Genomic DNA, 24,415 nt, shown 5'->3' with positions numbered 1-24,415 from the left:
CCCCTGTTGTCAAACTGGGTTATAGTCACCAGAAGGGTAGGGGCTGTGTTTGGGGATGACGCACATATCTAATTTAATTGCAGTATTTGGTTAGCTGTATTTTAAACGATTTTACTTTTTTTTGCCTGTTTCTTTATTTTAAATCCTTTCTGGAGGTGTTAAATTGTCCTCCCTTGCAGCATCTGGCTGTAAACATGAGGTAATGAAGAACAGATGAATGACTCATTAATTAACCATCATTAGCTAGTTGCCTACTAAACAGCCTCTCATAATACCACTGTTCCTGCCTGGCCTAGTTACTAGGCCTTCTCAACTCTTCACAAGGATGACCTAGCTAGCACCCACACACATGCATGTGTGCACACACACACACGTACGTAGCCGCTAGCCCACAGGTAGCCATAAGGTCTAACACAGAGAACACACACACACACACACACACACACACACACACACACACACACACACACACACACACACACACACACACACACACACACACACACACACACACACACACACACACACACACACACACACACACACACACACACACACACACCCCCCCACCCCGGGGCGTTTTGACCTTCATCCCGGCACCCGGCTGACCTATTTAGACATGTTTAGAAGTCCCCCAGGTGTAGATAACCAATGAGAAACCAGCGCCTACTTTATGCTAATCAGGCTGGTGTTCAGCGCTCCCTGAAGCGAAGACAGCAACGCTGCTATCCTCTGCTTTAGTGTCTTATTACCAGAGCGTTCATTTCCCATGAATACAAAACATGCTCTGAAGGGTCAGTTGGTGAGATAGTTTGCGTCCCAAATGGCACCCTAATCCCTATAATAGTTCACTAGTTTTGAGCAGGGACCTTGTCAAAAGTGGTGCACTATAGGGAAAAGATTGCCATTTTGGACGGAATCTCTTATTCCACCTTTAGATTCTCTCAATGGGAGAGGGAGATGGGAGAGAGATGATTAGTTGAGAGTAAGAGGATTGTAGGCCTATGGGGGAGAAAAATGCCAAAAGTATTATTTTCTTCTTTCATGTCGTTAAAGTTATGAGAATGTGAAGCAGTGACTCTCCAAGTGGACAATTCAAATACATTTCACTTTGAGAACAATGTGTTTGACCCATGTGTTCTGTTCTTCTCTTACATCGTTTCATAAGTATAGTGAGTAGTGAGTCAAGACCAGTCTCCTTTCAACTTGATAAGTTCAGCAAATTCCTGAAAATGCATCACCTACATTTACAGTAATAAAAGACCATCACATAGTTGGTGCTATTATTGGTAAACCTTTACTCAAGCGTAGTCATTTCAGAGAGTAAAATAACATGATTTATTATTGACTTTATGACCACCATATCTTTACCGTCTCTGTGTCCTCCTGTTAACAGAATGAATATTACTGTAGGTTGGACTTCCTGTGGAGGGACAAGTTCAAGAGAGAGTGTGAGGAGATCGAGACCATGGAGAACCTCAACAGGGTTCTACTGGAGAATGTTCTACCTGCCCACGTCGCAGAACACTTCCTGGGACGAAACTGGAAGAACGAGGTGGGGCAGCGACCATTCACAGAATATAACCTTGAGAACTCAGAACCACAGAACAAAACTAATTCTTATTCTAGAACTCTTTCAAGACAGGGCTGGTCCCTGCTGTTCTGCCGCAATAGGCGAGACCAAAAAAATTGCCTCGCAAAACTAGATTAGTCCCAGGAAGCAGAGGTATTTTCCTTTTTAGGACGTTGAAAAGGCATATTCTCCGGACGTTGAAAAATACTTATTTTCCAGATGTTTAATTCAAGTTAATGTTCAGTTCTGAATGAAAGTTTTTTATTTTTTATTTCTAGTCTTCTATGTTTGGGCCAAATCAAGGCTGGTCAAGACCGGACAAAATCTGAACCAAACATATCCGTGGATGCGGAAATCAAAGCCGGTCTGGAATTGCACCAGAAAAATACAAACAAAAGGCGGTCCGTGCTTACTGAGGTGTAGTCTACAGTGTTGTCTGAAATGGACTTATGAATGCCCATCTATGTGGTAAGCCTACTGTTTGTAAAATACAAAAAAAGACATCTGGACAGGATTAAAAACAGACGACCAAAAGACATTGGCTCGTGCTCATCTAAAAAGCCCTTATGCCACTGGTTGAGAGAAATTCTCATTGTTTTTGGGCAGAATTAAGTGAGGTTAATGTGCTGTTGTTGTTGGAGGTGCATCTTGGCCAGTTTAGCTCAGAAAATGCCGCCCTCGTCAATCTGCCACCATAGGTGGCCGCCTTATCCTGCATAATGAGCGGGCCGGCCGTGTTTCTAGAAGAATAAATAAAATAAATGCATTCTAGTACTAACTTTAGAACCACACATTCTAACCCTATTTTGGAATTTCATTGATCCATTCCACTGACCTGTGTCTGTGTGTTTGCTTCTCTAGGATCTGTACCACCAGTCGTATGAGTCGGTATGTGTGATGTTCGCCTCCATCCCAGACTTTAAGGAGTTCTACACAGAGTCAGACGTCAACAAGGAGGGCCTGGAATGTCTCAGACTCCTCAACGAGATCATCGCTGACTTTGACGAGGTGAGTTACTCTGTCCTCATTGGTTTCTTATCACTTCTGTCACACATCTGTGTAAGAACAATAAGGAGGCCTGCATCCATTTTGACCATAGCATATGTGTAGGTATGTACGGCAGGACCAAACCGGAGAGATAGGTAGGAACAAGTCCATGTAAAGCTTTGTATGTTAGCAGTAAAACCTTGAAATCAGCCCTAGCCTTAATAGGAAGCTGGTGTAGAGGATAGCACTGTAATATGATCGATTGTTTTGGTACTAGTCAAGATTCTATAAGCCGTATTTAGCACTAGCTGAAGTTTATTTAGTGCCTTATCCACGTAGCCAGAGAGAGTAGAGCATTGCAGTAGTCTAATCCTGAAGTGACAAAAGCATGGATTAGCATTTCTGCATAATTTTTGGACAAAACGTTTCAGATTTTGGAATGTTAAGAAGATTGATATGTTTATCAAAAGAGAGATCAGGGTCCAGAGTAACACCGAGGTCCTTCACAGTTTTATTTCAGACGAATGTACAACCGTCAAGATTCATTCTCAGATCCGATAGCAGATATCTTTGTTTCTCGGGACCTAGAACTAGCATCTCTGTTTTGTCCGATTTTAAAAGAAAAAAATGTGTTGCCATCAACTTCCTTACGTCTGAAACACAGGCTTCCAGGGTAGGGAATTTTGGGGCTTCACCAAGTTTTATTGAAAATGTGTGTGTCGTCTGTATAGCAGTGAAAGTTGACATTATGTTTCCGAATGACATCACCAAGAGGTAGCATATACACTGAGTATACCAAACATTAGGAACATCTTCTTAATATTGAGTTGCACCCCCCCCCCATTTTCCCCTCAGAACAGACACAATTCTTAGGGGCATGGACTCTACAAGGTGGCAAAAGCATTCCACAGGGATGCTGGCCAAAGTTGACTCCGATGCTTCCCACAGTAGTGTCAAGCTAGCTGGATGTTCTTTTGGTGGTGGACCATTCTTGATATAGACAGGAAACTGTTGAGTGTGAAAAACCCAACAGCGTTGCAGTTCTTGGCACAAACCGGTACGGCTGGCACCTACTACCATACCCCGTTCAAAGGCATTTCAATATTTTGTCTTGCCCATTCACCCTCTGAATGGCACACATACACAATCTATGTCTCAATTGTCTCAAGGCTTAAAAATCCTTCTTTAGCCTGTATCGCCCCCTTCATCTCAATTGATTGAAGTGGATTTAACATAAGGAATCATAGCTTTCACCTGGATTCAGCTGTTCAGTCTATGTCATGGAAAGAGCAGGTGTTCTTAATGTTTTGTATACTCAGTGTATAGGGAAAACAATACTGGTCCTGAAACAGAACCTTGAGGAACACTGAAACTTACCATTGATTTGTCAGAGGACAAACCATCCATAGAGACAAACTGATATCTTTCCGACAGATCTAAACCAGGCAAGAACTTGTCCGTGTAGACCAATATCCAATCTCTCTGAATGAATGCGGTGATTGAGGACAGACTCAGAGCCTTGGTCTGATGCCATTCAAAAGTAATTTACCACCTTCACGAGTGCGGTCTCAGCACTATGATGTCTAAAACCAGACTGGAGTGTTATGTATACATTATTTGTCTTCAAGATGGAAGTGAGTATCTGAGCAACAGCTTTATGTTTTATTTATTTTTAGGAATGGGAGATTCGATTATAGGCTGATTTAGCTTTTTCAGGAGAGGCTTTATTCCTGGCTCCTTTAGTGAGTTTGGTACACATCCGGAGAATAGAGGGCCGTTTATTAAATTCAACATAGGAGGGCCAAGCACAGGCAGTAGCTCCTTCATTAGTTTAGTTGGAATAGGTTCCAGTAGACAGCTGGAAGGTTTAGAGGCCATTAATATTTTCGTGAATGTGTCAGGATTCAAAAACTCAGGTGTCTCCATTGATCTGAAGTCTTGGCAGTTCTGTGCAGATTCAGGACAACTGAGTTTCGGAAAAATACACATATTCAAAGAGGAGTCTTTCATTTGTTTTCTTGTGATCATGATCTTTTCATTGAAGATAAGTTAATGAAATCATCACTACTGAAGTGTGAAGTGTGTGAAGTGTGTGTGTGTGAAGTGTGTGAAGTGTGTGTGTGTGTGTGTGTGTGTGAGACAGCTCCTGCCTAAGTTCTAACCTCTCTCTCTCTGTGTGACAGCTGCTGTCCAAGCCTAAATTCAGCGGGGTGGAGAAGATAAAGACTATTGGCAGCACCTACATGGCTGCTACTGGGCTCAACGCTACACCTGGACCTGAATACACACAGGTACATGACACACACACACACGCATAACTGTAGTGATAAATTACCTTTTTCCTCTCAATGACAGTTCATGGTGTGAATAGGAGGAGATAGATTTTAAACCCACAGAAATGATCAAACTCAGCTACAGCATCAACCCACCTCCAATTACAGGTGTAGAGCTGTATGGTGGTGCTAAACAACACTCCCTGTCATCTCTTCCCTCTCCTTCCCTCTCTCCTGCCCTTTTCTGTCTATTTCGTATCTCTCTACATTACCATTTCTCTGTTTCCTCTCTCTCCTTCCCCCTCTCTCTCTCCTTACACTATCTTTCTCTCTCTCTCTCAGGAGCATGACCGTCAGTACATGCACATTGGCACCATGATGGAGTTTGCCTTTGCCTTGGTCGGGAAACTAGATGTCATCAACAAACACTCCTTCAATGACTTCAGGCTACGAGTTGGTATGTGTGAGTGAGTGAGTGAGTGAGTGAGTGAGTGAGTGAGTGAGTGAGTGAGACTGGTACAGTCTGTCTTACATGGGACCTCTAACCCCTCTTCCTGGTTGTGTCAGGGATAAACCATGGTCCGGTGATTGCGGGGGTGATCGGAGCGCAAAAGCCTCAGTATGATATCTGGGGGAACAGTGTTAATGTGGCCAGCCGGATGGAGAGTACTGGGGTACTGGGGAAAATACAGGTAATCAATTCATACATTTAGAATACAGCTACACTAATAGTAATGCTAAAATAATACTAGCTGCATGCAGTTTTATTTTGTACCACTAGTGGTTGCTGCAGAACTAGGTCAAGGTTAATGAATATGGTATACAGGTACAGAGAAGATGTTATGCAAATGTAGAAATATAATACAGAACAATACAGTATCCTCAAAGCCACTCTTCGACTATTGTTCTTTCCTGATTAAGTCTTTAGTTATTAATATAAAATATTACATTTTACCACAGAGATCCTATTAAAAGTTCAATATGGAATTCTATGGAATTTTCTGCCTACATGTGATTTGTGTTTTCGCTGCTTCCAGGTAACCGAGGAGACGAGTCGTATCCTGTTGACACTGGGCTACATGTGTTCATGTCGCGGCATCATCAATGTGAAGGGGAAGGGAGAGCTCAAGACCTTCTTTGTACACACAGAGATGACCAGATCGCTGTCGCAAGGGACTGTGATGCCTTGAACATCATATACTGAGCAATTTACACACACATGCCCGCAAGCGCGCACACACACACACACCCGCAAGCGCGCACACACACACACACACACACCCGCAAGCGCGCACACACACACACTCTTAAACTATTCAAACACATGCATTTACATACACACAAATGGACTTGCACACACATCAGGGCTTCAAACCGGTTCAGGGAACCGAACCAAAAACCGGTAAATAACTAAATTTGTCAAGGAACAGAAACGGAACCGGGAACGAAAGTGATCCAAACTGTTCCGGAACAAAACCATTATTTAAAAGCATGGTAAGTGGTTAATAATGTTGTTTTACGTTCCAGGCATTTTTTTCTAGTCCCCCCCCCCAAAAAAACTTTACAAGCGTGATTCAGAAGATAGGGAGAGAGAATTTTTATTAGCTAGAGAAGAATGGATTAACTTTATCAATGCTAGTTAAGGATACTATAACAACGCTGCGTTTATAAGCGCGGATATCGACTCTGCCGCTTGAGCATGCTTTTGCGGCACAGTCGATAGTGCGCTGGACTTCGGGCTAGAAGGTCGTTGGTTCGAGACCTGCTCCCTGCCTGTATTAGTACAATACTATAAGCCTGGTTATCACCTTTTCGTTGAAATGATTAAACCTTACAAAAAGGTAAGACGTGTTTTTAATTCTGATGGCGCTTGTCAGTTAGCTAGCTAGCTCAAGCTTGTTAGCTAGTTAGCGCAAAGGACATTCAATATTTCTCCATAGAAGCCGCTCCGCCTAGGTATAAGTATGTGAACCTAATTCAGATAATGCATGTCATAACAAGATGTCCTGCGCTTCAAGCCTCCTCAACCCTATCTTGCTCTCTTCCCACCTACAAAATTTCAGTTGCATCTTGCGCCATTGGCTACACTTGTCTGTCCATCACGCATGGAAACAACTAGCTTGCCTGCTCTATCCACAATGATTGGTAAAGTAATTAATAGTAAATAAAGTAGTTAAAAAAGGAACCGAAAGAAACGATATCAACCTGTACTTTTAGCTTTGAACCGGTTCAGAACTTTATTTTGCTGGTCGGAACAGTGTAACGGAACGAAAAAAAATTGGGGTTCTGTTCAGAATGAAATAATTGGAAAATAACTTTGGTTCCAACCCGACACACATACGTGCATGCACAAATACCGCACATACACACACACACACACACACACAAGGACTTATACAATCACACACACAAACACATTCAAAACTGCCTGCTGTAATAGAACGTATCTGTCAAGACTCCTTGTTTACAACAGTAACTCCCAGACCACTTCATCTGAACCAGACAGAAGGCAGACAACATTTAGAACAACAGACAGAACAACAGACAGACGGCTGTACATACAGTATTACCTGCATCGTCCCTCCTTAGCTGGTTACAGTAGTGGCTGGACTTCATAGGTTACAGTCGTCCTTAGATGCTGATCTTAGGTCAGTTTTGCATCCCTGTCCCCCGTGTTTAGGATAAGCCGATCCTAGATCTGTGCGCAACGGGAATTTCTAGCTTTAGTGGATTTCAATGGCTGCCCGAGTGGTTGTGTGGTGCAGTGCAGAGACAGATATTGAGAGTATGTGTCAGGATTCTAGTCAGAGCCATCTTGGCACCAATAGTCCTTTCATCATTACAGTACTTTTAGTCAGAATGGGGGGAAAAAAATTGGTGTCAACATGAACAGTAGTTTGCCAAACATTCTATAGCTAACCTATCTCTAAGCTCTGGAGCAGAGCTTCTGTCAAGCAAAGAGCAATGTACGTGGACCTCAAGAGCAGCCGGGAATCAAGAGCTACTGGACTTTTGTAAGAAAACCAAAAAACTACATCAAGAACAGGAGAACGTTTCCATGTTTTGACGGCATCATTTTCTTACTCATTAAAACCATTTGTATATAACTGAACCAATGTGCCTCCTGTCATTGAAAGTAGACTATTTAAGATTGCATTTCACAAAGTAGTTTGATAAACAGGTATTTTGATCAAATATTGTACTTTATTATGTATGTCACAAACATGTGGGCCATAATGTATAGTTACAATCTTAGTATTTTAAAATATGTAATCTGATTCTATAATATATATATATATATATATATATATATATATATATATATATATATATATATATATAATTACTTTTTAAAACTTTTTTATTTTATCTATCTTAAAATATATAATCTCTCTTTAAATATATCTCTATTTCTATAATGATCTATATCTTTAAATATCTTTGCTACACTGACTGTATCAGTTGGGTGTGTTGTTGTGCCCATACATATTCACATTGATAAAACCATCACTCTCCCTCCCTCACTGCACCCACTCTATCTCTGGTGTTGGGAATACGGACTTCCTCACACAGGAACCACTGATCCGTATCCCTCCTCAAAATTGCGTGTGATCCCGTTTTTCCTGAAGAACTCGGTGTGGATGTGAGAGATGCGGGCAAACTGCCTGCCAGGTTTGTAGAGGACAGGAGGCAGGCGTCTTCCATACTCTGATGAGGACAGGACTGGTGCAGGTCTGGAAGACTCCTGAAAGAGAAGAGAAACGGAATGAGCTGAGAGGGAGGAAAGGGTAATAAAGATAAGAGAATGTGAGAGAAAAGAGGATGATGGTAAATGAGAGAGAGCAGGAAAGGAGGAGAGCGGGTTAATCATTTAGATGTTTAACACCTTACCAGACACCATTACACAGCTTTACACCCATACAATTACATACATAATATCTGTGTTTTATACCTGTAATTGGAGGTGGGTTGATGCTGTAGCTGAGTTTGATCATATCTGTGGGTTTAAAATGGATGTCCTCCAGTTCACACCATGAGCTGTCATTTAGCGCAGAATTACTCTCAGAAAGGTAAGACTTAACTTTACTGTAATTAAACCTCTCTACAGTGAGTGCAGCCCATTCACTTCACAAGTGTGTGTGTTTGTCCACTCACTTAGCTAGTCAACTTCTCCACTTTCACTGACTCAGAAACTAGACCCACCACTGGTGCTGCTTCCTACCTGACAAGCATAATGACTGACATAGTTTCAGCACAGAAAGTGTTGGGAAACTTCCACCTCGCTAACAACCACCAGTGGCATACAGTGACAGCCAGCTGCTAGCTATATTTACTCCCATAACAACCTGTTCACGTATGGCTTGTCGGCTAGTGCAGATGCTGCCACACCTGCTGTGGGTCAAACAGACTGTCAACTGGGAAAATGTATGACTAGTTTCATGAAACCACAAAAAATATCAAATCAAACTTTGTTTGTCGCTTGCGCCAAATACAACAGGTGTAGGTAGACCTTACCGTGAAACGATACAGCTAGATTCAAATATAGCTGATAGGAATTGTCAGGCTATTCAAATATAGCTGATAGGAATTGTCATAGGCAGAGATCTAGGGACTTAAACTCTGGTTTCAGAGTGAGTGCCACGAAGGTTCAAAACCCTTGGTATAGATAGGCAAGTTATAGCACACTATGGTTTTAGTACACATCATAGTTGTGGTCATAATAACCGTATCAGGGCATACAGGGAGGCTGCTATACCACTTTACCCTCCCCAAATCCTAACACCACCTACTTAGATTAGCGCAGGAGCAACAGGTGTTACTGTACAGATGCCATATCTTAAATTGACCCACTTTCTCACAGCAGGAAAATAATCCTGCAGCAACAGAGAATGTAAATGATTATGTGGATTACAATAAATGTAGATTGTTTTTGTAGGGGTTGATACATTTTTGTTTGGGAAAATCAAGTCTGAAATGTTGAAGTGTAAATTAGAAGCCTTTTTAGACATTGAATACATTTGCATTTCCTGCCGTGCTGGAAAATTCCTGCAAAAACAGGATGGTCAAATTAAGATATGGCACTGTGGCTAGCTAGTTACCTCTGAGTACAAGTCTAGTCCCCTGCTGTTGGAGTGCTCTCTATCGTCGCGGTGTAGTTTGCTGTCATAGCCCTCCGCCCGCCGGTATATGCAGTCGTATAAGGATACCTCCCGTGCCTATGGATTATTGGATCATTATAGGTTAGTGTGTGTGTGCGTGCGTGTTAGAGAGGAAGGAAGGAAGGAAGGAAGGCAGGCAGGCAGGCAGGCAGGCAGGGCAGGGCAGGGCAGGGCAGGGCAGGGCAGGGCAGGGCAGGGCAGGGCAGGGCAGGGCAGGCAGGCAGGTGACGTGGAAGACAGTGGGATATAACGTTAGTGATGATATACGTAGCTAGCCATCTAGCTATGTTTCTTACAGTAAAAGGTGTGATAGATAGAGAGTGAGGGTGAGGGAGTCGTCTTGAAAACCTGACCCTAGGCAACACAGTGACGTCTCAGGTCGGGTTTTCAAGACTAGTCAGGAAGAGAGAGGGAAATGTGACGGGAGAGAGAGCCCAGCTAGAACATAACGTTCTGAGAACCATATGTCTCTTAAAGCTTGGTGAGAGCGTGGTTGTCCTATAATTATTTTGCATACAACCTTCCCACAACGTTCTGGGAAAGGTGCAGGATAGTTGTTTGGCTTTGGAACATTCTCAGCACATTAAAGGAACTTGACAAAATAATGTTATTTTCTTGATATTTCATTACTTAAACAGAATGGTTCCTAAAAGTTCAAACATGATTACATTTCATTTAATTTTTGCTAATGTTCTAGGAAAGTTCCACAACTGGTTTGACCTTGGGAAGGTTCTCAAATAGTTTAGAGAACGTTTGAAACAACATTCTTCCGTGGCAATTTCAATACTTCAGCATAAGGTTTCCTACAGGTTTCCTCATGGTTCTATTGAAAGTAATGTTCTCAAATTGTTCCGGGAACATTAAGAAACAACGTTCGTCTGTGTGAATGTCAGTACTTCAGCATAACGTTTCCTACAGGTTTCCTCGGTGTGATCTGAGTGGGCATTCTATGTTGTGTGTCTAGTTTGTCTGTTTCTGTGTTTGGCCTGATATGGTTCTCAATCAGAGGCAGGTGTTAGTCATTGTCTCTGATTGGGAACCATATTTAGGTAGCCTGTTTGGTGTTGGGTTTTGCGGGTGATTGTGTCCTGTCTTTGTTGCACCAGATAGGGCTGTTTCGGTTTTGCCACATTTATTGTTTTGTATTAGGTTAATGTTGAGTTTTTCTATTAAAAAACATGAACTATAACCACGCTGCATTTTGGTCCGCCTTTCCTTCCCAGGAAGAACCGCGTAACAGAATCACCCACCAAAACAGGACCAAGAGGCGTGGTGACAGGCAGCGGCAGCAGGAGCAGCGCAAGGAGGACTGGACATGGGAGGATGAGTTGGACGGTAAAGGACCCTGGGCACAGCCAGGAGAATATCGCCGCCCGAAAGAAGAGCTGGAGGCGGCAAAGGCGGAGAGGCGCTGGTATGAGGAGGCAGCACGGCGGCGTGGATGGAAGCCCGAGAGTCAGCCCCAAAAATGTCTTGGGAGGGGGCACACAGGAAGTGTGGCGAAGCCAGGTAGGAGACGTGCGCCAACTTCCTGTGCTTACCGGGGGGCTAGAGAGACCGGGCATGCACCGCGTTATGCTGTGAAGCGCACAGTGTCCCCAGTGCGGGTGCATAGCCCGGTGCGGTACTTACCTGCTCCGCGTATCGGCCGGGCTAGAGTGGGCATCGAGCCAAGTGCCATGAAGCCGGCTCTACGCATCTGGTCTCCAGTGCTTCTCCTTGGGCCGGCTTACATGGCACCAGCCTTGCTCATGGTGTCCCCGGTTCGCCTGCATAGCCCAGTGCAGGCTATTCCACCTCGCCGCACTGGCAGGGCGACCGGGAGCATTCAACCAGGTAAGGTTGGGCAGGCTCGGTGCTCAAGAGCTCCAGTGCGCCTGCACGGTCCGGTCTATCCGGTACCACCTCCAAGCACCAGCTCTCCGGTGGCAGCTCCCCGCACCAGGCTGTCTCTCCATCTCATCCCTACAGGTGCTCCCGTCTGTCCAGCGCTGCCGGAGTCTCCCGCCTGTCCAGCGCTGCCGGAGTCTCCCGCCTGTCCAGCGCTGCCGGAGTCTCCCTCCTCTCCAGCGCTGCCGGAGTCTCCAGTCTGCCCAGCACCATTAAAGCTGCCAGTCTGGAAGGAGCCGCCAGTCTGCAAGGAGCCGCCGGTGCCGCCAGTCTGCAAGGAGCCGCCAGTGCCGCCGGTCTGCAAGGATCCGCCAATGCCGCCAGTCTGCAAGGAGCCGCCAGTGCCGCCAGTCTGCAAGGATCCACCAGTGCTGCCAGTCTGCAAGGAGCCGCCAGTCTGCAAGGAGCCGCCAGTGCCGCCAGTCTGCAAGGAGCCGCCAGTGCCGCCAGTCAGCCAGGAGCCGCCAGTGCCGCCAGTCAGCCAGGAGCCGCCAGTGCCGCCAGTCTGCAAGGAGCCGCCAGTGCCGCCAGTCTGCAAGGAGCCGCCCGTGCCATCAGTCTGCAAGGAGCCGCCGGTGCCGCCAGTCTGCAAGGAGCCTCCAGTGCCGCCAGTCTGCAAGGAGCCGCCCGTGCCGCCAGTCTGCAAGGAGCCGCCGGTGCCGCCAGTCTGCAAGGAGCCGCCAGTGCCGCCGGTCTGCAAGGATCCGCCAATGCCGCCAGTCTGCAAGGAGCCGCCAGTGCCGCCAGTCTGCAAGGATCCGCCAGTGCTGCCAGTCTGCAAGGAGCCGCCAGTCTGCAAGGAGCCGCCAGTGCCGCCAGTCTGCAAGGAGCCGCCGGTGCCGCCAGTCTGCAAGGAGCCGCCGGTGCCGTCAGTCTGCAAGGAGCCGCCAGTGCCGCCGGTCTGCAAGGATCCGCCAATGCCGCCAGTCTGCAAGGAGCCGCCAGTGCCGCCAGTCTGCAAGGATCCGCCAGTGCTGCCAGTCTGCAAGGAGCCGCCAGTCTGCAAGGAGCCGCCAGTGCCGCCAGTCTGCAAAGAGCCGCCGGTGCCGCCAGTCTGCAAGGAGCCGCCGGTGCCGCCAGTTTGCAAGGAGCCGCCGGTGCCGCCAGTCTGCAAGGAGCCGCCGGTGCCGCCAGTCTGCAAGGAGCCGCCCGTGCCGCCAGTCAGCCAGGATCCGCCAGTGCCGCCAGTCAGCCAGGATCCGCCAGGATCAGGATCCGCCTGTGCCGCCAGTCAGCCAGGATCCGCCAGAGTCGCCAGTCCGCCAGGATCCGCCAGAGCCGCCATTCAGCCAGGATCTGCCAGAGTCGTCAGCCAGTACGGAGCTACCCCACTGTCCCGAGCTGCCCCCCAGTTCAGTGGGTTCATTTAGAAGGGTTGCCGTGGTTAGGAGGCCACGGAAGCGGACAATGGGGCGGACTAAGACTATGGTGAAGTGGGGGCCACGTCCAGCACCAGAGCCGCCACCGCGGACAGATGCCCACCCAGACCCTCCCCAATAGGTTCAGGTTTTGCGGCCGGAGTCTCCCTCCTCTCCAGCGCTGCCGGAGTCTCCAGTCTGCCCAGCGCCATTAGAGCTGCCAGTCTGCAAGGAGCCGCCAGTCTGCAAGGAGCCGCCAGTGCAGCCAGTCTGCAAGGAGCCACCAGTCTGCAAGGAGCCGCCAGTGCCGCCAGTCTGCAAGGAGCCGCCGGTGCCGCCGGTCTGCAAGGAGCCGCCAGTGCCGCCGGTCTGCAAGGAGCCGCCAATGCCGCCGGTCTGCAAGGAGCCGCCAGTGCCGCCGGTCTGCAAGGAGCCGCCAGTGCCGCCAGTCTGCAAGGAGCCGCCAGTCTGCAAGGAGCCGCCAGTGCCGCCAGTCTGCAAGGAGCCACCAGTGCCGCCAGTCTGCAAGGAGCCGCCCGTGCCGCCAGTCTGCAAGGAGACGCCAGTCTGCAAGGAGCCGCCAGTGCCGCCAGTCTGCAAGGAGCCGCCGGTGCCGCCAGTCTGCAAGGAGCCGCCGCCCTCCCTCCCAGGGTACTGTCACACCCTGACCATAGTTTGCTTTGTATGTTTTGTTTGGTCAGGGTGTGATCTGAGTGGGCATTCTATGTTGTGTGTCTAGTTTGTCTGTTTCTGTGTTTGGCCTGATATGGTTCTCAATCAGAGGCAGGTGTTAGTCATAGTCTCTGATTGGGAACCATATTTAGGTAGCCTGTTCGGTGTTGGGTTTTGCGGGTGATTGTTTCCTGTCTTTGTGTTTGTTGCACCAGATAGGGCTGTTTCGGTTTTGCCACATTAATTGTTTTGTATTAGGTTCATGTTGAGTTTTTCTATTAAAAAACATTAACTATAACCACGCTGCATTTTGGTCCGCCTCTCCTTCCCAGGAGGAATCTCGTGACATCCTCATGTTTCTAGATAAATTCATGTTCTCATTCATATTCTTAGAAACAACGTTCTTCTGTGGGAACTTTCAATAAAAAACACAAAAAAAACATTAGTTACGTCAAAGAACTTTCTAAGAATGTTCTAAGAATGCTATTTAAAAACATATACATCACAGGAAGTCGGTGGCACCTTAATTAGGGAGGATGGGCTCATAGTAATGGCTGGAGCGGAATTAGTGGAATGGTATCAAATACCATTGTCTGTATGTCTGTATGTTTGATTCTATTCCATCTGCTCTGTTCCAGCCATTATTATGAGCCGTCCTCCCCTCAGCAGCCTCCACTGGTATACATTATGTTCTCAACCTCAACAAAACTCGCTCTACCCTCCATCTTGTTTCGTGTGTTCAGGTGTGTTGGCCGTACCCACTAATTGGCCACACCTGATCTGATTGAGTTCTTGTTTCCTTTGAAATGGGGTCTGTTTGAGTAGACTAAAATGCTTTGGTTTCATTTGTAATTTACTCTGACTATCTACGCCAATTTCAGAGCACTCATCTGAGTGTGCTAGAGCGCAGAATAACTGATGAATTTTACGAACACGCAGCACTCATTGAATCAGTAAATGTTGGAATTTTGTATTTATTAAATTGTTGCCAGCACCACAGTTATGGTCACTAACACCCTTGATAACATGAAAACAGCCTAACTAGCTCTGCTTGGGCGAGTAAAATCATCAGAGTGAGGTGTTCTCCCATTTGTGCCAGTTAACTTGGGTGCTTGACTGCCGCTGTGAGGTCAGAACGCTCTTAGGCCAGAGAGTGTCCAGTGTGCGGTCTGAACGTTCCAAGCGCAAACCACTCTGAATTTACGAACAGACAATTTGACAACACTTAAGAATGTCTCAGAGCGCACTCTGACACACTGGAAACTATTTACGAATGCACCCTTTGTATGAGTAAAAAAAAACATGCTAGCTCCATGCTGGTGGCGCAGTCGACAAATTCCATGGATAGAAAACAGAAGCTTGTGTAGGTTTGAAAGCTCACTGACACCGAGTCACAATAAAAAAATGTATTAAAAAAAATGTGTTTGCATGATTAATGCCTAAGCAAATGAATGTCCATGTGTCCTATCTGTGCTTGGAGTTCAAAACAGTTAACCCAAACTAACCTAGCGTAGGACCCCCTATTATCGGCATATTCAACAGCGTTTAAGAAATATATTACCTTCAACAGTGTTATCTTGTGATCAAGCCATCAATGTTTTGTGACTATTGGTGTCATAAAAATGTTAGCTAATGGGTTAGCAATTAGCATGTTTGACACTTCAGTGGAAATACTACTATTATCAGCTTTTTGATAAGCGGTTTAGCAAAAGAAATACATCCTGTATTATAAGCATACGGTCCCCAGTTATTGGCCACCTTACTATTTTGTTCAATTGCAAGATATATCCGTTTAATTTTGTTCAAAAAAGAGACAGCAACCTCGTATCCGAAGTGTTTACTAGATAGTTGACTAGTTGGCTAGACTTCCAATCAACTTTACATTGCGTAGCCTGGTGCGCCCTCCTGTAGACTCTTAAAAATGGTTCTTCACCAACATCTTCTTCAGTGTTGTAACCAAATGTCTCGCTATTTATTTTACAGATTAATCGTATGTTTTGAGAAAGTAGAGAACAGTTTAATACTAACATAAATGAGTATGAATAATTTAGGTAAAAAGTTGTATATTAAATGTGTCTATAGCACAGCCATATTTTACAATATGCAGCGTGTCCCACAAAATGAGTATATACACTGCTCAAAAAAGTAAAGGGAACACTTAAACAACACAATGTAACTCCAAGTCAATCACACTTCTGTGAAATCAAACTGTCCACTTAGGAAGAAACACTGATTGACAATACATTTCACATGCTGTTGTGCAAATGGAATAGACAACAGTTGGAAATTATAGGCAATTAGCAAGACACCCCCAATAAAGGAGTGGTTCTGCAGGTGGTGACCACAGACCACTTCTCAGTTCCTATGCTTCCTGGCTGATGTTTTGGTCCCTTTTGAATGCTGGCGGTGCTTTCACTCTAGTGGTAGCATGAGACGGAGTCTACAACCCACACAAGTGGCTCAGGTAGTGCAGCTCATCCAGGATGGCACATCAATGCGAGCTGTGGCAAGAAGGTTTGCTGTGTCTGTCAGCGTAGTGTCCAGAGCATGGAGGCGCTACCAGGAGACAGGCCAGTACATCAGGAGACGTGGAGAAGGCCGTAGGAGGGCAACAACCCAGCAGCAGGACCGCTACCTCCGCCTTTGTGCAAGGAGGAGCAGGAGGAGCACTGCCAGAGCCCTGCAAAATGACCTAGAGCAAGCCACAAATGTGCATGTGTCGGCTCAAACGGTCAGAAACAGACTCCATGAGGGTGGCATGAGGGCCAGACATCCACAGGTGGGGGTTGTGCTTACAGCCCAACAACGTGCAGGACGTTTGGCATTTACCAGAGAACACCAAGATTGGCAAATTCGCCACTGGCGCCCTGTGCTCTTCACAGATGAAAGCAGGTTCACACTGAGCACATGTGACAGATGTGACAGAGTCTGTAGATGCCATGGAGAACGTTCTGCTGCCTGCAACATCCTCCAGCATGACCGGTTTGGCGGTGGGTCAGTCATGGTGTGGGGTGGCATTTCTTTGGGGGGCTGCACAGCCCTCCATGTGCTCGCCAGAGGTAGCCTGACTGCCATTAGGTACCGAGATGAGATCCTCAGACCCCTTGTGAGACCATATGCTGGTGCGGGTGGCCCTGGGTTCCTCCTAATGCAAGACAATGCTAGACCTCATGTGGCTGGAGTGTGTCAGCAGTTCCTGCAAGAGGAAGGCATTGATGCTATGGACTGGCCCGCCCGTTCCCCAGACCTGGATCCAATTGAGAACATCTGGGACATCATGTCTCGCTCCATCCACCACAGACTGTCCAGGAGTTGGCGGATGCTTTAGTCCAGGTCTGGGAGGAGATCCCTCAGGAGACCATCCGCCACCTCATCAGGAGCATGCCCAGGCGTTGTAGGGAGGTCATACAGGCACGTGGAGGCCCACACACTACTGAGCCTCATTTTGACTTGTTTTAAGGACATTACATCAAAGTTGGATCAGCCTGTAGTGTGGTTTTCCACTTTAATTTTTAGTGTGACTCCAAATCCAGACCTCCATGGGTTGATAAATTTGATTTCCATTGATCATTTTTGTGTGATTTTGTTGTCAGCACATTCAACTATGTAAAGAAAAAAGTATTTAATAAGAATATTTCATTCATTCAGATCTAGGATGTGTTATTTTAGTGTTCCCTTTATTTTTTTGAGCAGTGTATATCAGTTTTTTGAAAATTCTCAAAACCTAACTTACATAAATTGCAATGAACATCGGTGGTCAGCTAGCTGGAAGGGTGTCTTTAGTCGCAAAATGTACCGTTATTTTCCAGTCAATCTAAAATGTTGAGTAGAGGTGATTTAATTATCTAACGGCTAGAGAGTGTACAAAGTTAGGGTGTGTCCGACGTTGGGGGAAAATTAGCTAACAGTCTTATTGAACATTTCAGTTAACGTTTTAAGGAAGTTATTCAAAAACCTCAAAATAACCTAAACTGTATGTTCTCAGAACATTAAGAAGACCTCCCAGCAAAACATACAGAGAACAATAATAAAACGTTCTCAGAACCTCCCTGCAACATAAAATGAACGTTCCCAGAACAGGCTAAATTTTCACACTTCTGTTCTCAGTCAGGAAACGTATGGCTTTGTTCCCAAAACCAATTGGAAACCAAAAAGGTACATCCCCACAACTTCTAAGGAACCAATTGTGCTAGCTGGGAGAAAAGAGAGAGGGGGAGAGAGACAAAGGGGTTGGAGAGTGAGAAAGAGTGAGAGGGACACACACACAGAGAAAGAGAGACGGAGAGAGGGAAATATAGGTTTTCTAGCTAGCTAGCTTAGCTAAGTAAGTTAGCTAGCCGTTCGCTAACGTTAGCTTGCAAGTAGCAACCACCCATACCTTGGAGTCACTGTTGTAATAGGTTCTCTCTTTTGGTTCAGTTCGTCTTGGTGGAATGTAACTATACACAGATATAGTCGAAACTGGTTTTGTTTTCGATTCAAGTAACACATCCATCCTATAGCTAGCTATCTATGTAAAAAATAATAACGAACTTTCTAGTTTAGTTTGGTAAACAAAAAATAGCTACCAGTGGCGTCTATGGTTGCTAAGATACTAATCCAGTGCTACTGCGCACTAGGAACACACATCTCTGTACTTTCCTAGACTGCGCAGCCACATGTATTGTTACAGCAATAATATACATTTTGCTTTCTTTTTTTCTCTCCTTCATCTGCATTTAATCAATCTGAGAACTAGTTAGTTTAAAGCAACATGGTCCTGTATGCACCTTTACAAAATGGCCATAAAAATGTATTACACACTAACTGGTATGAGGCGTATACCAAACGTCTAAAAATAATAGACAGTATAGGTCTCTGGTTCGAATCCCCGAGCTGGCAAGGTAGAAAAACCTGCCGTTCTGCTCCCCGCACCTCTCTGATTCAGAGGGTTTGGGTTAAATGCGTTTCGGTTGTTCGGTTGAATGCATTCCTTTGTCCAACTGACTAGGTATCCCCTTTTCCTCGAATGCCACCACATAGTGCAGTGCTAAATGGGTTTGATGATGAGATACCATAATGACCAGTCCTCTCCTCTGCCTAGTCCACTGATTGCTTTATGCCAGTAGTCTTTCTGTCTAATGTGTGGTCAGCTCACCTCAGCTCTGATTGCTAGTGGAACTGGTGTGTGTGTCACAGTTGGCTGGTGGCACCTTCATTTGGGAGGACATGCTCATTGTAATGGCTGGAATGGAATGAATGTGTTTGACACCACTCCATTCCAATCATTATTATGAGCTGTTCTCCCCTCACCAGCCTCCCGTGGTGTGTGTGTGCGTGCGTGTGTTCCAGTGTTTTCCATCCCTGCGGGAGAGTACAGATCACATCAATACCATCACCCTCTGCTGGTACAGGTCTCTGTAGGATGGAGAGTGACACAGCTGCTGCTACTGCTTCTGTTGCTGTGTGTGTGTGTGTATGTGTGTGTGTGTGTGTGTGTGTGTGTGTGTGTGTGTGTGTGTGTGTGTGTGTGTGTGTGTGTGTGTGTGTGTGTGTGTCAGCCCCTAGGTGTATTAAAATGAATGGTCAGGTTGGCTGCCCTGTAAGGTGGGACCCATCAGAGAGTTGTGGGAGTTCTAACCACGTGACCCGGTGTTACAGGAGCACTATTGGACATTCTAGTAAGCCCTAACAACTCACTGTGATGGCTCTGCACACACACACACACACACATGGTTATGGGATCAACAAAAAGAAGACACCTGTACCATGTCAGATATAGAGTTGAAATGCATTCAATTTGAAGTTTGCATCCCAATATTCCACTTTGTACACATCACAGAAGACTGAAATATAACATATCATTTGACATAGAAACACCATGCTTTTGGCTGTTGTCATGACGTTGGCCTGCTAGGGACGTTTTCCTTTATGACGTCATTTGTAATCAAGTTATGATTAATTATGTGTATGTGTAATTCTGTGTGATAAGTTAGGTAGTAAATCAATAATTAAACCCAATTTTGTATTGCTGATTCAACTTGTTAGCCAGGGTTCGTGAAGATAACCAAGAATTTACAAATTTCAGATGAGACTGAATTAAGGTGACGATTAATATGGACTGCTATTGATATAAAACATTACTAGGTCTTTAAGAGTTTATTCGGAAGATAACAGCTCTACAAATATTATTTTGTGGTGCCCCAACTCTCTAGTTAATTACATTTACATGATTAGCTCAATCGGGTAATATTAATTACGGATACATTTTTTTATAGAATAGCATGTCATATCACTGAATTTTTTATTAATTATGAAAAATATTAATAACATTCCACCCATGAGGCCACTAGTCATTTGACTGTAGGAAAGGCCAAGAAAGTGTGAAATACATTGGCACACACACATACACAGACGCATCCCTCTCTCGCTTTCGTACTCTCTCTCTATCTCTCCACCTGCTGTTGTTATTCTCTCTGTCTACCATAATTACAGAGGAACAGCAGGAGATAGGCCAATAAAAGACTCACACTGTGCTAAGAGGCTGGGCTGGAGTATCACACACACATACACAGACTCTGGAGGAGAGAGCCAAGGAGTGAGAAAGAGAGACAGGAAAAAAAGGAAGATAAATCTTCTTTCTTATCATTAGGCGTTACCCTAAGTGGCTAAACTCCCAGGCAATTTTACAGACATCTGGCTGTTTCATAGGCCCATGAAAGACAGCATACACCTGTATGAATGGAGTCTATCTTGAGAGAGGGAAAGAAAGATATAAAGGAGAGTGAAGATATAAGACTAGAGAAAAGAGGAGAGAAGGATGGGTGAAGGGGTGAGAAAGAGATACCTGCTTTCTTTCATTAGTTTCAGTCACTGTGTTCTCTGCCCAGTAGAAACCAGGGAGTAATCCAGTTATGAGTCTGACATTTGAGAGGGAGACGGTGATATTTGGTTAGTTTCTCTCTCTCTCTCTCTCTCAGCACCTGGGGGTTCATTCAGGTCATTAAGTTCTCTCCTGTTACGCGCACGCACACACACACGCACACACACACACACACAAATCACATGACATTCACTTGATGTCATCTATAAAATAGCCTCGAACACTCTACTCAACAAACTGGATGCAGTCTATCACAGTGCCATCCGTTTTGTCACCAAAGCTCCATACACTACCCACCATTGCGACCTGTACCCTCTCGTTGGTTGGCCCTCGCTTCATACTCGTCGCCAAACCCACTGGCTACAGGTTATCTACAAGTCTCTGCTAGGTAAAGCCTCGCCTTATCTCAGCTCACTGGTCACCATAGCAGCACCCACTCGTAGCACGTGCTCCAGCAGGTATATCTCACTGGTCACCCCCAAAGCCAATTCCTGCTATGGTCGTCTTTCCTTCCAGTTCTCTGCTGCCAATGACTGGAACGAACTGCAAAAATCTCTGAAGCTGGAAACTCATATCTCCCTCACTAGCTTTAAGCACCAGCTGTCAGAGCAGTTCACAGATCACTGCACCTGTACATAGCCCATCTGTAAACAGCCCATTTATCTACCTACCTCATCCCCATACTGTATTTATTTAATTATCTTGCTCCTTTGCACCCCAGCATCTCTACTTGCACATTCATCTTCTGCACATCTATTCCAGTGTTTAATTGCTATATTGTAATTACTTCACCACCATGGCCTATTTATTGCCTTAACTCCCTTATCTTACCTCATTTACACTCACTGTATATAGACTTTTTTGTTTTCTTTTGTTCTACTGTATTATTGACTATGTTTTGTTTATTCCATGTGTAACTCTGTGTTGTTGTATGTGTCAAATTGCTATGCTTTATCTTGGCCAGGTCGCAGTTGCAAATGAGTACTTGTTCTCAACTAGCCTACCTGGTTAAATAAAGGTGAATACATTTTTTTTTTAAATACACAAATGAATCTGTTATTTGCACTTCTGAGAAGATAATTGATTTAGTGTGATTAGAGTGCCCTCTGCTGGCTGCTTTCTGCAGTGCATGTGCATCAGGCCCATTCACTCGTCCAATGCATGGTTTCCCAAACTCGGGTCCTGGCCCCCCAAAACGTGCACCCAGGGGGGGCCCCAGGACCGAGTTTGGGAAACCCTGGTCTACTGTATTAATAATCAAGGCAGGTTTATTGGTTGATAATAAATCCAAATGGAGCTGATCGTGGACTACAAGAAACAGAGGGCAGAGCACACCCCCATCCACATTGACAGGGCTGTAGTGGAGCAGGTTGAGAGCTTCAAGTTCCTCGATGTGCACATCACTAAGGAATTTGTATGGTCCAAACACACCAACACAGTCATGAAGAGTGCATGATAATGCCTCTTCCCTCTCAGGTGGCTAAAAAGAACTGCACCATTGAGAGCATCTTGACTGACTGCATCACCGCTTGGTACGGCAACTGCTTGGCATCCGACAGCAAGGCACTTCAGAGGGTAGTGCGTACGGCCCAGTACATAACTCTTTGACTCATCACATACGCTGCTGTAACTGTTTACTATATATCCTGTAGCCTCGTCACTTTATCCCTATATGTACATATATACATACTGTATAGGGCTCCCGAGTGTGGTGCAGTGGTCTAAGGCACTGTATCTCAGTGTTATAGGCATCACTACAGACCCTGGTTCGATTCCAGGCTGATCACAACTAGCTGTGATTGGGAGCCCCATAGGTCGGTGCCCCGGGTTTGGAGAAATGAATAAGAAATAAGAATTTGTTCTTAACTGACTTGCCTAGTTAAATAAAAATCTATCTCATTACCTTCTACCCCTGCACATTGACTCGATACTGGTACCCTGTGTATGTAGCCAAGTTATCTTTATTCCTTGTGTTATTATTTTTCTATTATTTATATATTTTTCTCTCTGCATTGTTGGGAAGGGCCTGTAAGTAAGCACCTGTTGTTTACAAAGCACGTGACAACATTTGATTTGAATTTAATCACCAAGGATGCAATGCATAAAATGTTTAACTTGTAGTGTATTTGAGTTCTAAAAAGGCTTCTGAAGTTTGTCATTTCCACTTTGAAATGTCAGACTTGATCTTCCCTTATGAAAAATGTATCAAATCCTACAAAAATGGCAATTAATTATAATCCACATAATAATTCAATTTTTTTTTTATTGATGCAGGATTATCTCCTGGTATAGCAGGAGCTCAAATTAAATGACATCAGTAGCATGTCATTTCAGCCATTAACCTTACTTTACAACTATTCATTCTAAACATTTTGCATCGGTATTCCTATAATTTATCACTGTGTAAAAATGATGGGCTCTCATTGCTAGTGTATTCCTTAAAACATTAACATTAAGTCTTAAAGGAGAGGGGCTATTTGAATTCAACACTGGGGACTGTAGGGACTAATGCATGCTCTTAGAGAAAATAACATACTGCATCATGTTCATTCGCCACCAAATGAATGAAAATGGACTGAAAAATGGAGGGACTACCAGGGACTTTTCCAATAAGAAACACACATTTAAATTTTCTGTTGCAAAATGTTTTAAAATGCTTCCAATTTTGTGCCGTAATGAACACAACCCGGGTAGTTCACCCCTTGTACAGAAGACGGTGGGCCTAATGTCATAAAGAAACTTAATGAAACCATGTTCATGAATCTATTAAACTAAAGGTCAAATTAGCATTTTAACTTTGGTTTACGAGTGGCTGTTAAAGTAATGGATAAATCAAACAAATATATATTTTTTTCCCCCTGTAATTTTGGGTGAAATCTGTCCTCAGTTCTGTTCAACACACTGGTTGTGTTGGTCTGAGCACAGTTGCACACTGGCCTGAGCACAGTTGTTTGATATAGTGTTTGTAGTGTGCGTATGTGTATCTTTAAACTTTATTTAACTTGGCAAGTCAGTTAAGAACAGATACTTATTTACATTTCAGTAAAAATGCCAGTTTAGCCAGACGGCTAATTTTCAACTGCAGTCCCTGGAGTTTCAGATACAAACAGACCTACATGTACCGTAGGCTCTAATCTATAAACAGTATAATCCACAGAAAATCTCTAATGCACAAAGCATTACGATAACCACTACACTGGCACAGCTAGACTAAGTGACTTGAAATCTTTGTTGACGATGACTCAATTCAAGGACACCATTAAGAAATCAATTCAATTTTAATGTATGTAAAAAGATGCAGAAAACTGTGCCTATACATTTTATTGGATTATGAACGGTCACACTTTGCCTAAAAATACTTAATAACCTTTTACTACTGTGGGCTAAATCAGGGTCACACAATGTTTCTTGGTAGTCTTAAACAAATCTACTTTAAAACAAATGTACACACCTCACACACATGGTTATGGGCTTAAAAAAAGAAGAAGACCATCAGATATAAAGCTGACATTTATTACATTTTGAGTTTGCATCCCAATATTACACGTTATATACACTACCTGTCAAAAAGTTTTAGAACACCTTGTAGAATTGTAGAATAATAGTGAAGATATCAAAACTATGAAATAACACATATGGAA

The 24,415-nt window shown here is 44.7% G+C and overlaps 2 protein-coding genes across 4 annotated transcripts in view; one reads left to right on the top strand and one right to left on the bottom strand.

The window, feature by feature from the left end:
* LOC110489405 (adenylate cyclase type 2) overlaps positions 1 to 7,945 on the top strand; it is an 81,478-nt gene extending 73,533 nt beyond the window's left edge. For all 3 annotated transcript variants that reach the window (XM_036970831.1, XM_036970830.1, XM_036970829.1), the window contains 6 exons: positions 1,397 to 1,555; positions 2,435 to 2,581; positions 4,744 to 4,851; positions 5,176 to 5,290; positions 5,401 to 5,525; positions 5,871 to 7,945. In XM_036970831.1, coding sequence (XP_036826726.1) covers positions 1,397 to 1,555; positions 2,435 to 2,581; positions 4,744 to 4,851; positions 5,176 to 5,290; positions 5,401 to 5,525; positions 5,871 to 6,023 — 807 coding nt within the window. In that variant the 3' untranslated portion in view covers positions 6,024 to 7,945. The remainder of the gene's footprint in view (positions 1 to 1,396; positions 1,556 to 2,434; positions 2,582 to 4,743; positions 4,852 to 5,175; positions 5,291 to 5,400; positions 5,526 to 5,870) is intronic.
* Positions 7,946 to 8,164: 219 nt separating this feature from the next.
* c32h5orf49 (chromosome 32 C5orf49 homolog) lies at positions 8,165 to 18,540 on the bottom strand. The gene is made up of 3 exons (XM_021560125.2): positions 18,291 to 18,540; positions 9,933 to 10,049; positions 8,165 to 8,578 (listed from the first exon to the last, which is right to left on the bottom strand). The coding sequence occupies exons 1-3, from the start codon at positions 18,405 to 18,407 to the stop codon at positions 8,399 to 8,401; spliced, it is 414 nt and encodes a 137-aa protein (XP_021415800.1). The 5' UTR covers positions 18,408 to 18,540; the 3' UTR covers positions 8,165 to 8,398.
* Between the last annotated feature and the right edge of the window lie 5,875 nt (positions 18,541 to 24,415).

The sequence above is a fragment of the Oncorhynchus mykiss genome, chromosome 32 (genome assembly GCF_013265735.2).
Source record: "Oncorhynchus mykiss isolate Arlee chromosome 32, USDA_OmykA_1.1, whole genome shotgun sequence".
Taxonomy (NCBI): Eukaryota; Metazoa; Chordata; class Actinopteri; order Salmoniformes; family Salmonidae; genus Oncorhynchus; species Oncorhynchus mykiss.
The sequence above is the reverse complement of the archived record's forward strand: the minus strand, read 5'-3'. Positions and strand labels throughout refer to the sequence as shown.